Source organism: Marmota flaviventris, chromosome X (assembly GCF_047511675.1).
Source record: "Marmota flaviventris isolate mMarFla1 chromosome X, mMarFla1.hap1, whole genome shotgun sequence".
NCBI lineage: Eukaryota > Metazoa > Chordata > Mammalia > Rodentia > Sciuridae > Marmota > Marmota flaviventris.
In genome coordinates this window covers 133292591-133309928 of record NC_092518.1, presented here as the reverse complement: position 1 = coordinate 133309928, position 17338 = coordinate 133292591, and the positions used below count along the sequence as shown (strand labels likewise).

General features: G+C 52.2%; 1 protein-coding gene across 16 annotated transcripts in view; it reads right to left on the bottom strand.

Moving 5' to 3' along the window:
- Nucleotides 1-415: 415 nt before the first annotated feature.
- Atp2b3 (ATPase plasma membrane Ca2+ transporting 3) overlaps nt 416-17338 on the bottom strand; it is a 47962-nt gene continuing 31039 nt past the window's right edge. For 12 of the 16 annotated variants that reach the window (XM_027921747.2, XM_071606803.1, XM_071606809.1 and 9 more), the window contains 2 exons: nt 15990-16172; nt 416-736 (listed from right to left, as the gene is read on the bottom strand). In XM_027921747.2, coding sequence (XP_027777548.2) covers nt 416-736; nt 15990-16172 — 504 coding nt within the window. Of the gene's footprint in view, nt 737-11137; nt 11303-15989; nt 16173-17338 lie in introns of those variants that run through there. The other 4 variants (XM_027921746.2, XM_071606800.1, XM_027921745.2 and 1 more) reach the window with 3 other exon arrangements.

The window sequence follows — 17338 nt, the reverse complement described above, 5'->3', positions numbered from 1 at the left end:
TGAAGCTCCCAATAAACCCAAACCAGCCCCTGCCCCCACCTCACAGCCAAAATGGCGAACACATGGTGAAATTGTAGTGTTCTTTAAAAAAGGATTGGTAGAAAAAAACTGGGGAGCACAGCTGTTCTTGCTGTCTCCTTTCTCCTTCTTCCCATCTGGGTGAAGAACCTCCCCCCTCCTCCTCCACTTGCCCATCTACTCCCTCCTCCTCCTCTTCCTCTGTCCCAGATGGAAGGCCTGATGGACTGCACCTTACTGGATGGATTTGGCTTCTTACAAGAATATTCTTCAGCCACCTTAGTCGTTTCCCTCTTTGGCAGGTGTGTGGGCTCCCCCCGCCCCCCGTGTGTGTGCGTGAGTGTGTGCATGTGACTGCATGTGAGTCCAAGTGTGCATGTGCTGAGAGAAGTTCTGGTTAGAGGGACGTCTCCACACTGTGGAGCGGGCTCCCGGGCCTGGAAGAGAATGCTGAAGAGGTAGCTGACTTGGTGACATGCGTGGCCAGGTAGATGCCGCTGTCTATGGCGTTGTTGTTCTGGTTGGGGGCCGGGGGTGGGGGTGCTCGCAGGCGCTCCTCGTTCTCGTCCACATCTGTGTCATCGATGAGCGGGATGTTGTGGGTGTAGTCATTGATCAGAAACTCGGGCGTTGCCATGAAGTTGTGGATGGAGCTCTTGGATTCCGGTTTCTCCAGGCCTTCATAGAGTGAGCTACGGAAGGCTTTCACCACCCGGATCTGGAGTGGGAGGTGGAGGGAAAGGCAGAGGTGGGAGCAGGGAGGGGGGAAAGGAAAGGAAACAATTAATGGCTGGCTGGTACTGCCAAGTTCTGCCCACATCGATGGCTGGGGGTCATCGCATGATAAATGTTCATCCATGGGGGGGCTGACACGGAATGGGCTAGCATCGTGGAAAGGGCTTGCAGGTCTGGGCCTTGGTCTTAAGTGATCTCCATGCAGGAAACATGGCTGACCTGGGCAGATGTTCTAGAACACTTTGCTCTTGACCTAGGAGCAGGACTAGTTTAGGTGGCTCCTGGGGTCTGTCCAGTCTGAATTTCAATTTGGTAGTAAAGAATGATTTTTAAAAGGGAGACTTCTGGAGAGTGGGCTCTCTACTGTGTCTTACCTGAAAGAATTAAATACTTTCTGATAAGAGAGAGGTCCCAGCCTATGTGCTTTGCTGGCCTTTCTGGAATGGTTCTCCCTCATAAGCTTCCCTCACCTCCATCACCGTGGCTCCTGTGGCTGCAGCCAAGACCCACCATGCCCAGTCACATCTGGTTACCGCAATCCCTACTGCTAAGTCCAGCAGCCACTTCTGTATCTTAATCTTAATTGATCCCTCAGGGACACTCAACACAGCTGACCTCCTGTTTGTTTCTGGAAACTTCCCCAACACTGTTCCTGTTGACCTTCTTTTACCTTACCAGCTGTTCTGGCCCCACATCCTCTACTGCTCCCTTTTCTGTCCTAGGGTTCCCCAGAGCTTTGGCCTCTCCCTGCTCCTCTGTCCATGTCTCCCCACCCTGGCCACAGAGCTGGGGCCCATCTGACTAGAACCAGGGACTGTGGCATAGGCCCCTCATCAGAGCCCCAGGCCTGAGAGCCTGTCAGTCCCCAATCTGGGGCCAAGAGTGAAAATGGCCACACTTTTGATTTGCAATACATCACCCGCCCCTGTCCAGGCTGCCCCATCTACTACAGAGGTCCTTGTGATCTCCTCACAGCTCCATGCAGCAGCTAGATGTATCTGGGTTTGATTGCATGCTTGGGACCACCAGCAGTCCTTTGCAATCTACTGCCACCTTCCCCTTCAACCTCTCTCACACTCCGCCCTCTTCCTCCTCCTCACTCTTCCATGCAGACATCCTTGGACTTTGTCATAGTCAGCCACTGGAGCCCCCAGCCCTCAGCAAAGCTCATGTGTCCTCTAGCCCCTTGCATCTCCTGCAGGACTCTGCTCTGACAATTAATTAACTTCTCACTCTTCTGACTTCTCTATCTTTACTTACACATGGACTCAAGTCTCATCAGTTTTATGAGCCACAGGACCACTGCCTGTCTTTGATCCCTTGCTGGATTCCCAGGCTGGTCTCCCTCCAGCTTCTAGAAGCCAGAAGTTGATAGGTAGGCTTCTGTCAGGCCTTGCACAAGCCAACATAAGCAAAGCCAGTCCAGCCGCCCTTCTATGGGGGCAGTGGAAAGAGTGCTGTCCTGCTAGGTAGGACACTGGGGTCTGCCTGGCCCCAGTTAGCTCCTTCCTATGTGAGGGAGTGGACATATTATGAGTTCTTAATGTCATTTCCAAGTTCAAGGTCCTAGAATTTGGTTTTCTTGCTTTAGATAAGGTGTCAGCAAACTACAGTCAGAGGGTTAACCCCAGCGCTCTGCTAGGGTTATAAATAAGTTTTTATTGGCAAGTGGCCATGGGCATTCATCTATGTTCTGTCCACGGCTTCTGTCAAGCTACAAGAGCAGGGTTGTGTAGTTGCAACAGAGACCTGGCCCCAAAAGCTAAATATATTTACTCTCTGAACAGTTGGCCAGTCCCTAGTTTAGACAATGAATCACCCTGACTACAATGAGTCCCTTTCAACCCCCAGAGTCTGGACCTTGGGGCCTATAGCTCAGCCAGGGCAAGCACAGAGCTCCTAAATCAGTTTAAAGGAGGCAGACCTTGGAGTCTGGGCAGTGCAAAAAAAAAAAAAAAAAAAAAAAAAATGAAGCCAAAATGTTCCATAAAACGGGAGTTTTCTAACTCCCTGTTGAAATCCAGTGAGGATTTTCTCTGGACTTGGTGAAGCCACATCTGCCAGATTGCAGATGGTCAGCCATTCTCTCTCAGGTCTTTATCCCAGACTGGTTTCTGAAATAGGGGTATCACAGAAATTGAGGCCCATTTGACATTGTTAATAAAAAGATTATAATTTACTTTTTATAGCCAATTTAGATATTTTCTTGTTAGTTAGGATTTCTGGTGCAGGACTGGAGTGTTGATGCTCAGGACATTACCTCCTCCAGCTGCCAGCCACACCTATTAAGTCACAGAAAAGAGAAAAAGCTGAACACTGGTGCCCTTGATCCTGGGGATGTGCTTAGTAAGTTCACCAGCAATGCACCCATGATCTTGGCAACACCCTTTTCCTTGCTGAGCAGGAGGCCTTATTTGGATCTGGGTCATATGATCAGGCCAGGCCCCTGCTCAAACCTATCCACAGGTCTCATTGCACCTGGCTGGACTCCAAAGCCCTCCCCCACAAAGGGCAGCCAAGGCCATAGGACAGTCCTTGCCTGCTGCTTCCGCTTCTATAGCGATGGCTGCTCTGGCCCTAAAAGATTGTCTAGGGTGCTCCTCTTGGGAGTAATGTGCCATGTTTGCTTCCTACTACCACAGCCCAGTGGAGTACTTTCTCAGCCAACACTTGGGGAGCACAGGTGTGAACGAGAGATCTATCCAGGAATGAGAGGGCCACCGTGCTCTAACATTCTGCTGTTGTGTTCGAAGCAGGCTCAAGTCATCATGAGTCTTACAGCTGATGGTGAGTCACTTTTTGTCCAGGTCCTCTTTTCCCTGCACTCAAATCTGGGGCTACTAAACATGCTTTTTATTGGTTTTATGCTGGTGTTCTTAGGTAACCCTAAGCTGGAGGGTGCAAGCAATTCCTGGGAAATTGTTTTAGTGAAAACTAATGAATGTTTCTAAGACAGGCCCCTCTTGGAGACTGGGCTTGCACTCAGGTGCTCATGGACAGCCCACAGCCCCAGACTTCCTCCACTTGGCATGGAATTCAGTGTTCCTGGCAAAGGCATGGCCCAAGCCTTACCCCTATACCTTGGCTTGCACTGGCTTCTTCTTAGGTTCTTGCCTGGCTTCCTGCATTTTCCCTAGCTTATCTCTATTCCTCCCAAAGGAACCTTGCCATCTTCAAGGCTGGTAGTGCTGTCTACAGCCTGTCAGACCATCTGGACACCATCAATGCAATCTGTACCATGTCCACTTGTATACCTGCAGCAGGGACATTCATCCAGATTGCCAGACTTTGACACCCTGACAGGCTCCTTGGTGCCTCCCCTTGGATGTCTCCTGTCTCATCTCTACCCCATTGCTCCTTGCCCTCTTCCTGCCAAAGCTTGGAGGCACCTTGATCCCCACCCCACCGTCTCAGCAGCCTGGTGGGCCCTACTTACATGAAATGTCTTCCACATCAAGCCCCTCTCCACCTCCACTGCTGCCTCCATGTCCCACCTGGGGTTCCAAGGCCCCTGGGGACTCACAAGCCCCGTGGTCAGAGACCTTGTCTGCCTGGGGATTGATCTTTCCTCAGCGCCTGTCTCATGGCTCCAACTAAGGTGTGATGACCCTATGGTCACCTGCACTATCTCTTTTGCAGATGGCATTTTCAGGCGCTCTCTGGCTAGTGAGTCAAATCCTGTCACTCCCCACTTGACTCCAAACATTCTAGAAGGTGATAGGTCAGGCCTGGGTCTTCACTTTGAGTGGAGAATTCATCCCACAGTCATCTACTCCCCAAAGTCCATTTTTCTACAGGATAACCTTTAAAGAAAAGAAATAAAACAGACTCCAGGAAAGATGAGTCCTAGGGTCAGGGCTGAGGCTTCTGGGAATGCAGAGAGGGGTAAGGTGGGCTGTCACTCTTGCCAACTCTGTTGCCCTTGTCTAGGTCACTTGTTCCCTCTCATTCCTGCAGTCCCTTCCAGTTGCTGCCCCATTTTTCCATGCCCAGTTATGGCCAGTAGCCCTGAGAAGGTTGATACTTTATTTCCTCCCATGCCCCAGCAGTCCCCCACACAGCAGGGTACTCAATGATGCTCCTCCCCTCAGCTCCTTTCCAGCCTGTTTGCCAGCCCCCTTCCCCTGACCATTCCCTGTCATCCCCTTGTGGCCTCCCATCCATCTGTCTGCCAATCACTGTTTTCTCCGCAGCTTCAGACATGGATATTTAAGCCAAGTCTCAAACTTAATTGACCCCAAAGCTCCAGGCCCAGCCCTCACCAATTCTACTGCTCCCTCCAAATGACATCCAGAATTCAACTTCACACCCCTCCACTACCGCTGCAGCCACCACCACACCAGGTACACACTGGCTGTTGTGGGATCCCCTCCCTCATCTCCCTGCTGCCACCCTTGACCCCCACAGTCTATCATCAGCATAGCAGTCTGAGAAATCCTTTCCAATGGAAGCTTCCATCAATGCAAAGCCTCCCAAAGCTGTGTCTCCTGCAGAGGAAGGAGAGAAGTCCTGCCCCAGCCCTGCCTCAGACTCGCTTTTTGTGTTACCCTTCATGCCCTTCAGCTTCCAGCACATTCCTTCCTTAGGGTCTTTGCACTGACTCTTCCTTCTGCCAGGAAGGCTCTTCCTCAGTAAGACTCAGGACGCCCCTCCTGCCTCCTCAGCACCCCTGCACCCACTTTGGCTTCCCTTGCTCCCTTGCCCATTCCCCCTTCAAACATGCCCCCCCCCACATTGTCTCTCCTGTCTCCTTCCACTGGAGCATAAGTCCCCTGGGAGCAGGGATTTGTGGCCTTCTGTGATGGCCCCAGCACCCAGCAAAGTGCCTTCACCCAGCAGGGGCTCAGTGAGCAGGTGCACAATGTCTGGGACTCACCCCACTGGCCCCTGGCTCCCCCTACCTGAGGCTGTTCCCACACTTTGCCATAACTAGCTAGTTGGAGCTGCTCCAGAGCACCCCAGCAGAAGCCCCTACCCCTGCTGATTTGTGACTCCTGCCCTAGACTGTTCTTCCTCCAGACAGAACCCAGCTGAAATAACTGTTCTCGCAGAGGCTGTCCCAGATGACCTGGGACCCAGAAGAGGACTTCTCATGCCTCTCCTCTCTGCTCTTTCCTTCTGAGGCTTGGGATCATCTGCACTCAGCTGTTTGTTATTTGCTGCCCAGAGGAGACTCCAGTGCCTCCGTGTGCCTTAGACAACAGGGCTTGTGGAGCTTGGTGGGCAGCTGACCTGGATGAATGAGGTGAGCCTTACCCAGGCTGTGATGCTGCAGACCAAGCCCCCCACAGCCCCCCCCCAGCTGCAGCAGAAGGGAAGCATGCAATCCCATTGGTGGATGATCAGTGTGGAGGCACCCCACTTAGGGCACAACTTGCTTAGGCCTTCAAGAGCAGGGGTTTGTGATGTGGGGGTGGGTGGGGTGGAGCAGGGATGCAGAAGCAGAGAAAGCGAGGGACTAGACAGGCAAGGGACTGAGGGAATGCCCACCCCATTGAAAAGAAGGAAAAGAAAAGAAAAGAAGAGAAATAAAAGCAAAGGTCTCCGAACCACAGTGACGACAGTAACAACAGAAACTGCCTGATGCCTTCTCGCCTCTTCTAATTCCTTGAGCTGCTGGGGTGCTGCTTGGTGTCAGCCTCTAAGGCTCATGGAGCTCAGATTTTTCTGTCTGAACTCCTCCCCTGCCTTTCTACTGCTGTACCAACCATTAGTCCAGAACCTTGTTGGAAAGCAAGGACTTGTCAGCTGCCTTGCCATCTGGGAAATGAGAAGCCAAACTCAGAAAGCCTGGAAATTTAGAAAAGGTGAGCTTTGGCCTCACTTCTCTGTGTTGGGGGAACAGCAACAGCAAGGGGAAGGTCCCTTTCTTCCCTGTGGAGGGGTTGTGTGCTTGAATCAGGAAAATGAAAATGCAAACTCCAAAGTTGGCCATTTCACCAAGGGATCACACCAGAAACTAAAGATATGGCTTTCTGTATGTTGCTGGTGAGTTTTGTGAAAACTGCCTCCCTTCCTATGCACACATAGGACCAGGACCATGAAATCCCAGGCTTGTGCTCCTGAAATCAACAGTTGAGCCCAGGCTTTTCAGGTAGTCAGACTATGAGGAACTGGAAGGAAGCCCTTGCCTCTTTTACCAGCTGCATCCAGCTGCAAGGCCTCAAAAAAACATCTCATGAGCTCATGAGGGCTTCCAGGGTTTTTCCTAGGTTGGTTCTGGTGTGTGCTTTAGGAATTGCCTGCAGGGTTGTTCCACTGTGGTAGGGCCTAGGGTTCCAGAGAGACGTGGGGCAGGGAAAGGATCCCATTGGGGGCCTGATTATTTCCCACTGTGGAGGCAGTATGCACAATGTCAGATAGCTAAGAAAAAATTTCAATATACTATTCACAGAAACCCAAGTGGGGAGATTTGGCTTAACATCAGTTAACTTCCTGACAATAAATTCCAGAAAGCAAGACTATTTTTTCTTTGCCAGTTCCTTCCACCATGGGACTATGAGTGTGAGATGAACATGCTTCCACGGGTTCTGGAGAAGTATGTCCAAGTGAAGCAGTGGCAGCTTATCTAGCCCAGTTTGACCCAAAGGGAAAAAAGGGTTTTCATGTTGCAAAAGAAAAATAAAGCAATTGATGTGATCTGTTTCCACTTGGCAAATCAGAACTAAATGCCCAGAGTAAGCTTCTCTGTCTACATGGGACCAAACCCACTGACCAGCCCTGTCCCTTTGCTGGACCAAGTCAGGAGCCAACTCCTGAACTACTACAATAGTGAAAGTTCGAGTATAGAGGCCCAGCATTGCTGCAGGAAGGATGGGATGGGCTTGGCTATCAGTAGGAATGGGAGGACCCTCAGCGTGAGGTGCTACAGAACAGACTTTGGATGTGGCTGCAGGGAGGCCGAGATGTGTCTGCTTGTTGCCATGGAAAACAAAGACAAAAGGATGCTTGGCTACGGAGCCCACAGAGAGGCTTTGTTGGTACCAGGACCTGGCTTTGCTGTCCCAAAGATCCCACAGCCACCTGTTCGTACCAGAAGGCAGATTACAGTGCCCTGGGCTTACTTCAATATACCATCTCCAGCCACACTTTGGGGATATTGACACCAATTGGGAAAGAGATGCTGGGCTTCCCACTGCATTAGCTTGTGAGTGCACAGTTGGAGGTGGGACTGATACCCCAACTGGGAACAGGATTTCACAGCCCCCTAAATTCCTAAGCCACCCCAATGAGCTGGTCTCAGGGTCATGGCCCAGGTAATGTGAAATGAGGTGGCAGCAGTGGAGGGAAAGACACTCCACACTCCACCTTGGGCTGGGAGGAGGAGTGGCTGTCAGCTGGGAGGAAGCTACAGAAGCTACGCTGGAGCTAGGAGTCACAGGTCACAGCTAGGAGTCAGCAGATCACATCATTTGTAATATGATGTGACAGTGGTGTGGGAGGCTAGAAAGGGTGGGGAGGTGCACTAAGCCCCCAGATCCCGGTTACCCTCTGGTTTGGAGGACATCCTCTGGCCACTTCTTTCATTGGCCCTGAGGGCGCAGGGTGTGTCCCCTCTCCTAGGAGAGCCTGAGGGTCCTTAGTGGGAAGGACTTTGAACTTCAGGCCCCTCCAGTGCTCTGAGAGCTGCAGGCACAGTCCTGACTCCTTGCGGGGCTAAAAGGAAGACCTGCCTGGAGCATGTGAAGCGGGTAGGAATTCCTCATGTATGCAGCCATGGTTTTCCTTAGGAAACTGTGTGACTTATGGAAACTTTGAGCCTGTGACCATAACACCTTGTACAATGCTGCCTCTTGTCTAGGGGAGCTCTGTCATGGCCTTCACCCTGCTTTCCTTCTGAGCAGCTCTGGTCCTCTGGAAAGTTCTAAGGACAGAAGGGGGGCTGGGGCTAGTCCCCTCTCTACCAGGCCTGACAGCCTAAGGGACCCTGAGTAGGTCCTGGCCCTTGCGGGTACCTGCCTTCTCCTGATTTATAAGATGAAGGTGCTGGGCTCAGTGATTTCCTGGGGTCCTTGTAAGTCAGGGTGGGGGTTAGGTTCTGAGTTCTAAACCAGTCTGCCACAGGTGATGATGGCAGGAAGTGGTTTTAGTCAGTAGCTTCCAAAAGCTTCCCCCTTGGAGTTACCAGGTGTCTGAGCCAGCATCTTCCTTCACAGTCCTTTTTGAGGTGCTGCTGCTCAATGGGGCTGAGATTTCTAGGCCAGCCTTTGTCAGTAGGGACTTTGGGACCCCTGTTTCTTCATACCAATACCCTCCTTGGAAGGCCCTTCCACCCAACCCTTGCTGCCACTGCTTGGGTCCCCCCCGGAATAGCTTGTGAACAGCGGGAGGGTGGCATCTCTCCCACTGTACTTACCGGGTACTTCTGGGCTCCAGAGATGGGAAGGAGGGGGACAGATGTTCATGGAAGAAAGGAAAGAAGCAAGGTGCTGGGAGCCAAGGAAGAAGAGAGAGAGAGGCTGCCCCCAGGGAGGAAGTGGGAGGAATTCAGAGGAAGGGAAGAGACAGCATGCCTCACTCCAGAGACTGGAGGTGGGTGAGGGGGTCCACAGAGACTGGGCTGGCCCTGGGTTGGGACAAGGCCAGAGCTGTGGAGAATGTGTGAGGGCCGTGTGGAGTAGGGCTCTGCCAGCTGCCTTCCCACCCCCCCAAGTCGACATGTGGGCAGATGGACAGACAGACAGGAAATGCAGAGAAGGCAAAGGAAAATATGTAGGAAGTCAATGGGAAGGAAAGGACAGGGCAGATCTACATGTGTCCTTTGGGGACACTTGCACCCACCTTTGCCCCTCACATCCCAGGAAGGAAGGTGCAGTTGCCCACCTGGGCCCTGGTCAAAGTGTGCTTGGGAGACCACACATCATTTCTGTCCTTAACTGACTTGGCAGAGACTGCTGATGGCCTCTCTGGGTGGGGTGGAGGTGAGGCCCTTTGGGGCCCCTGTCTGTGTGTGCCAGGAGCACTGGCTGCTTTCCAACTCAAGGGTGATGGGCTTCAGCCAATATCTTTGACCCAGGTGGGTGGTCCAGTGGGTGTATCAACAAGCTGGAGGGGTATGTGGCCTGTGGTTTGGAGAAGGGGTGTGTGTACACGCACGCCTGTACTGTTCCCCAGGGTGGCCCTAAAGGACAGCTTAAGCAAGAGGAGGGTGCCCCCCACCGGGGACCTCTCACGGGTTCCTAAAAAAAAGAAAAGAAAGAAATCAAGCAAAAAGAAACTCGAAGAGTCTGTGATGAGAAAAAGGCATAGTTAAGGACTCGCGTCTGCATGGGAGCTGCGGGGCTTCCCTGGAAGGCAAGGAAGAGGTAGCATTCAACCATCCCGTCAGGGGCTGTGGGATCATAGTTTGAAGGCTTACTGTTTGGTTTTGAAATCTCCTGAGTTTGTTACAAATAGCAGGCTGCCTGGGTGGGAATGGGGGACCTCACGTGGTTCCCGTGGTCTCTCCTGTTGGGTGAACCAGGGTGGCAGGTTCAGCAGTCTAGTGGCCTTTCCTTTGTCTTTGTAAAAAATGTGAGTGATTATGGAAGTTTCTACCTACTTAGGATGGCCCCTGGGTTCTCTAAAATGTGAGCAACACAATGGACCTTTTCACTGAAATGTACCGAAGGGAATTGATTTCTCCTGGCTTCTTGGAGGAAGGAGGAGCAAGCATGGACCAGTGGGTTAAGACCTTCCACTCCTGGGGCCTGTTTGGAGAGAGCAAAGGTGCTTTGGGAACAATGGAAATGTGGTTCCCTCCGTGTCTTCCTGGCCTCTGAGCTCCAGTTCTCCAAACACCTCTAATGTCTGTTGGCTTGGGTCTGGCCACACAGGGCAGGTGCCACCTACAAAGGAGCACATCACCACCATTGAGCCTGCCTGGGGACAGGCGATAATGGCATCCTTTGGAAGCCACCTCCAGGAGAATGCTGGGCATGACTGCTTTAGTCCACCAGGAGGTGGGCTGGGTTCTTCTGCTGCAAATGGTGCCACATGGCGGCACTTACCTCCTACACCAGCCCCAGGAGGTTGGCCCTGAGACACATACTTCCCTGAAACTCCCCACAGAACATGGAGCCAGGCCCAAGTTCTTGAAGAACCATTGGCACGTACAGATAAGGTCAAGAAAAGAAAACCAATAGGCAGAAGGAGCACTAAACACAAACCAAAAAATCAAACAAAGCAAAGGACGGAAGGCCCGGCAGTGCCATGGCTTCGGCACATTTCATAAGAGAATATGGCTTTGGAGAGACACACCGCCTGGCGGGAAGGACTGGACAGGGCAGTAAAGAAGGAACGGAAAAGCCACGGTGAGCAGAAGTGCAAGACTGGAAAAAAGAGAAGGCAGAGTTGGGGAGGCTTTATCTTCCCCCGAGATGCCATTTATGAGAGAAAAGGGAAGTCAAGACTCACTGCCAGCAGCGCTGGTGGGCTTGGCGGCAGAGAGAGTTACGTGAGTAGGGGTAGAAAGATTGGTTACGTCATGGAGCTGGCTGAGGACCGAAGACCGCCGGCGCACAGCACCCTGAAATGACCCGCTTCTCTTGAAGGTACTCACTACCTCCATCTGTGGGAGAGAAAACGAAATAAAGGTTGGCTTGTACTGCGGTCCAGGCTACCGCAGGGGGTGGGGCTGGGCGAGGACAGGGGCCACACTGGGGACATATCGTGACAGCAAAGCCTCAGCTAGGTCAGCCCCACTCACTGGGAGCTGCTGATGCTTTTGACCAGGCCATGACAAAGAGAGGGTTTGCTGGGCAAATGATTAGTGGTCATCAGATTAGGAGGGACGGGTTACAGATAGGGCACACTGCAAACATTTTGGAAGTAGTCATTTGCGATCACGATATGCTCATTGCAAGCCACTCATCAGTCAGTACCTGTGTCTGCCAATACTTTGTTATCCTACTTCGGCAGTTCTCAACCTTTCTTTCCGCCCCAACACACCTGAGGGACATGACATGCTCCCATTAGGAAGAGGCCTCTCCACTGGGTGGGGGCATCACCCTAGCTTCTGCAACTCAACCAGGTAACCGGCACCCTCAAGCAGAAGAATGGATTTAGACGGAGGAGGAAGGCATTTCCCAAAGCACACACTTGGTCTTGTCATGACTCAATTCCCACAGACCCACAGCCTCCTAGGATAGGAGGATTGGGAAGCAAAGATGGCATGGCTTCTACTTTGTCTCCACCCTGAAGCTTCCTAGAAGTTGAAAGGGAAGTGGGTCTGTGGAAAGTGAGACCTATAGGAGAGCAATGTGGAAAAACCCCACAGGATGACCTCCAACCCTGTCTTTGCCTGGGACTTTTACTTATTGAGTTGGGGCTTGGGGTGGATCAGACATAAGCAGTGCAAGGGACTTCAGCTGATTGGCCACATCAAGTGTCCCCCCACTGGAAGACCACATGCCCAGACTCTGGGAGACCAGAAGCCTAGCACAGTCATGGCCACCTGTTTGGGAATGACCTCACTGGGGAGAATCTTTGGCCTTGGAGGGTGGATCTGATTTCTGGAAAGTACCATGTAGTTTACCGGATGACATGAGCAGCAAAGCCAGCATGCATTTCTGGAGCCCAAAGCACCCTTGCTACCTGCTCTAGGCCAATGAAAGGGAGCTGCCCACCCTCAATCCCTGCAGAGGCTATGCAGTGGCCATTAGTGGCCACCAGATTTCACTGAGCATCTGACTCGGGCCAGGGCTTCTCAGAAGAAGGCAGCTTGAGTGTTCAGAATTCCCCAACCAAAATGCAGATGGATGCCATTTCAACCTTGGACGCACTGTGGAAAAGACTCATCACCCCTCGACTCCACCTACCCAGAGCCCCTTTCACACAGCACAACCTGCTGGCTCCCTCGGGAGAAAGGGAAACTCAGAACTGTGACTGCAGCTGTGAGGAACGTGTACTACGCGCATGGTGTGTGGCACCGCGCAGTGAATCAGCACATGGAAGGCAGATGATCAATGCGATGGCGTCAGGATCTCTTGTGGGGGTCTCCTCTCAGATTTAAATGTTTCTAGGCTATAGAGACAGGTGTCTCCCAAGAGAGGACTGTTTCTGAAGCAAAAGTGAAGAGGGACAGGAAACATGCCCTTCTTTCTCAAATTCACATTGGCCTTTCCTGGCTCCAAACGGTGTCCCCAAAGGATAACCGCATCATTGAAGATACTGCCATCATCACCCCACCACTACCACGGGAAGCCCAAGCACCAGGCCAGGAACAAGGCTTAGTTGTTGCTACTGCTTCTCATTGTTTTATAATGGAATGCAAAAAAAAAACAGATCATATCATGAACATTCAAAAAGCTCCATGCTCTGGATTTGAAGGACTTCCTTTTATTCTGCAATGACACTCTACCATCTGGTATATTGATATGTTAGTATGAAACAGGTGTGAGAGCAGGTAGCAGGTTACTTAGCAACAGAAAAAGTTGTGCAGGCCTCTGAAACCTGGGGAACAATTCTGTGGTTCACAAAATCCAGAAATCTGGGGTTGGCTGCCTAGAAACTCTTTTTCTTGGTTTGGGGTTTACACATAATCTGTGGGGCCTCTCCCAGGCTTTATTTCTGTTTTTCAAGCACGTATTTAAGAGATGTTCTTAAACAACTGAGCTGAAATAAGCATTCTTTAGAGGCATGGTGAATTTGACATGACAAAGCCAAACCGAAAAGCCACAGGTGTCAAGAGCTCATGGAGGAATGAGAGTGACTTTATTAAACGGAATAAAGTGTGTTGGGGGGGGAAGGCACAAGAGGCCTGGGCCCTGGTCAGACCTGGCTCTCAATCAGTGACCTTGGGCCAGGTTCTTCCCTTGGGGCCCCATTTCCTCACTTGTAAAGCATCTATATGGGCACAGACAACCATTTAGTCAGAATGGCATGGACTGCCAAGACTCCAAGTGATGGGACCCACTGCTGGTAACCAGGTGGCAGTGGCAGGTTCAGGAACCCACAAGCACACAAAGATACAACACACACACAGAGGTGGCCAGGCTACCACTGACACCTCATATGGGGGCAGGGCTGCTGTCTCAGCTGGTAGAAAAGCTAACAGCAGGGAAATGAGCCAATGAGGAGCCAGGTCCTGCTGTACCCCTCCCTAGCTCAGGCCAGCTCTGCAATCTGCATTGGAACTTAAGTATGACAGACAAGAGCCTGCCTGGGCCAGAACAGGGCAGGGTGTTCTGAGAACTCATAACCACAGTCTCCTAGATGGCACACTTGAGTGGCCACACGGGCACTGGAGAGGATGTGAGGGCTGTTTTCTAACATTTGGTATGTTTTAAATTTAGCACATAAATCTACATTGCAAGGAATAAGAAAAAACTATCTGTGCTGCATTCCTGGCCTGTCTCAGGCACTGTGCTTGAGGCATTAGCATTCCCATTTGGGAGAGGAGACTCAGGCCATGGCTCCAATGGCTGCTCCCCTTCTTCTGGGCTGAGGTGACACTACCAGATGCAGACCTAGAAGTCCTTTCCTGGCCAAGCTGGGGTAGGTTCCAGCTGGAGAAGCCTCTCAGGCCCTTGGGGAACTCCTTCAACATGGACTTCTTTGGTGCCACCTCACTGAGCCCTGCAGAATCCTATTACATAGGGGTGGGTTTGGGGAATCTAGCTCTGGAAAGTTCTCTAGGGCATTTGGATGTACCTAGACTAGTGCTCTGGGTTGGTTGCATGGATGGTCTGAAGTGGTGGGAGATAGAATGTGAGGAAGCTTCGCAAGGCTTGGGTGGCCTCTGAGCTGGCTTTTGCAGCATGAAGATGGAAGAATGCGGGGTGGGGTGCAGCAGCAAGCAGGGATGCACAGCGGCACGGGGAAGGAGAGGATGTATGTTGGCAAGACAAACAGACTCATGGGGCATGAAGAGGAGGAGGGAAATGCCAAAAGGCAGGGGCTTGAAGGCCATGCTCAGGGGCCTTCTGGACTTTATACTCAGGACAACAGAGAGAGGTTCTGCAGGCTGCAGTGCAGAGAGTAATGCCAGAGGGGCTGAGCTGAGCAAAGCCAATGGAGCAGGTGGGAGACTGGAAGTGTGTGGCCAGGCTGGGCCCCATCATCAGACCACTGAGGGTTGTACGAGAGCAGCCATGTGTGCTGGGAGGGAATACCAGACCTAGGGCACCAAAGACAGATGGGGGATGAGCCCTTGACCATGTTTGACAGACAAGTTGAAGGCAGACACTGTCGAGGAGGGGTTTGGCTTCAGTTTGTTCCCCAAGAAGTTGCCCAAATAGACCCCCAAGAGGGAATTAGCTGGGTGGTCCTGGGTAGGACCCCAAGGAGAAGAAGCAACTGGGCCTATGTTAGAGGCAGTAGGGCTCTCACCTGAGACAAGGTGGACAGGGCCTTGCATGAGGAAGAGATGGTGAGCTATTTGGAGGCTTGCAGGGGAGGGGTGGGCCATGGAGAATTTACGGGGGTCAGGCTGGACCAGTAGGCTGCAGTGTGACAGGGGCTGGCTGACCTGGTGGGATGGAAAGGCTGGGGCAGTACAAGGCTGAGCCGGAGGTGTATTGCTGACAGAGAACAAGGAACAGATAGGACAGCAAGCTGTGTCAGGGCCAGCAGGGCAAACAGCATCCCAGAGGGTGACAGAGAAACAGTAACAATGCATCCAGAAGGAGACCTTGCAGAGCATGGGGAGAACTGTTTCTGGGGAGTGGCATGCAGTATGATCATGAGTGTGCAAGGGAACTGTGTGGAGAGGCCGTGCATGAGTAGGGAATATTCTGGCAGGAAGGCTGGCCAAGAAGAGACAGAGACAGAGAGCAGGGTAGTTTCAGCCCTCAGGCTCTTGTGAAGCCTTCCTAAGTGGCTACTGCAGTTGTGCCCATCTGACTTCAGAGGGGCTATAGTTGATGGTGTTGGCCTTGACCAGCCCTGACCTAGGAGCATTTGCCCAGTAGCAACTTGTCCACAACCTGGGACAGCCACCGCCAAGTAAAGCAGATGGTGCCTCTGAGACACAGCCACTGATCACCAGCACACACTTTTAGCTGGCACCTGCACCACTATGGGGGGTCACCTGGGCACTGAGGGAGGTGTCAGGGAGAGGCAATCTCAGTGCCCCAGCCAGTGATGAGCACACCTAGGATGGTAAAGGGGAGCCTAGCAACTGCCTCTGTGTGCTTGGGGGCAAGACCTAGTGGCTTCCCCATTGGTCTCAGGCCACTTGCTCACTCTACTTCTTGCTTGCTTTCTAACCTCTCAAGGGAGAAGAGCCACAGGAGCCAAGAGAAACGGCGGCTTACCTGCGTCTGGATCCGGTTGAGGCCCCGGAACCAGAGGATCTGGCCCCTGCGCAGTTCCCGCTCAGCATGGTCTATCTCCTCTTCCCCCTCGGCCAGCTCCTCATCGGTCATCTCATCTTTCCCAGGCCCATGTCCAGCTTCCTTCAGGCACTTGAGCTGGCTGGTGGGGATGGTGGCGATGACCTGTGGAGGCCACAGTCGAGGGACAGACAGCAAGCAGAGGTGGCCATGAGAGCAGGTTCTGCTGGAGTCAGCAAGAGACCAGAGGCTCCACCTCCCACCAACATAGGCTGAGGTCTGGTGTCTCAGGCCACCCCCCCCTGGGCCTGCAGACCCTTGTTTCCTAAACTGCCCCTCCCTGCAGGCAGACAACTCCTCCATCGAGTCCCCGCCAAAGGGCCAGGAGTAGTCAGAGAAGCCTATCTGCAGACTGCTGTGAGTAAAGATGGGTCCTGGGAGGGATCTTGAAGCCTGGAGCATCCTGCCTGAAAGAAGTGTGGCACATGGAGGCCTTGGCTTCCCACTAGTCTATGCAAACGTTTTAATTTACAGTGGGGACCTTGAGCCACAGAGGGGCTGGAGAGTGAGGCCCATGTGATAGACCCCAAAGAAAAACCCTGGATACCAGAGCTGAGCTTCCTAGCTGACAATACCCCCACACATGCTGTCCCTCATGGTGGCTGATTATACTACTTCCAAGGAGTGACACGTGGAAGCTCACATCTGGGCTCTCCTGGTGACAGCATCTCCTGAGGAAGCTCAGTCTACAAAAGGGCCAAGATCAGGGTCCATCCAGGGAGGGAGAGGTGACAACTGGCAAGGGCAAGAGGAGGAAGAGCCAGGGAGGGCTGAAGGGAAGGCTTGGCTTTGTTTCCCTGTCTGGGCAGAGAACGGTGGATTACTCTGTTCATCTTGTGTGTCTGAACTTTGTTAAACATGGCTGAGAGGGGACTTGATGATCTTTTCATCCTTTCCATTGGTTTTAACATGTTTTTTGGTTTTTTTTTTTTGGTCATTGAAAACAGTTAAGAACAAAAAGAGTGGTACATAGCCTTATGGGACAAAGCTTCAGGCTGGTGCCACCTATCCTAGGAAAGGCCTAGAGCAGACACTGTGTCAGGAACTGGGAGCTCAAAGATCAAGAAGGTGCTGGCACTGTCCTGGCTCTGTGGAATCTAGGCTCTATGGAATCCAGGCTGTAGGAAGCCAAGGGACTCCATAGGATGACCAAGCCCAAGTGTGACTGGGAAGAGAGGTGCAGTGGCAGATGGAAAGAGAATTCCAAAAGCAAGATGGAGGAATTGGGCAGGCCATCCCTGAGGACTAATGCCAGGTACCAACAGAGTCTG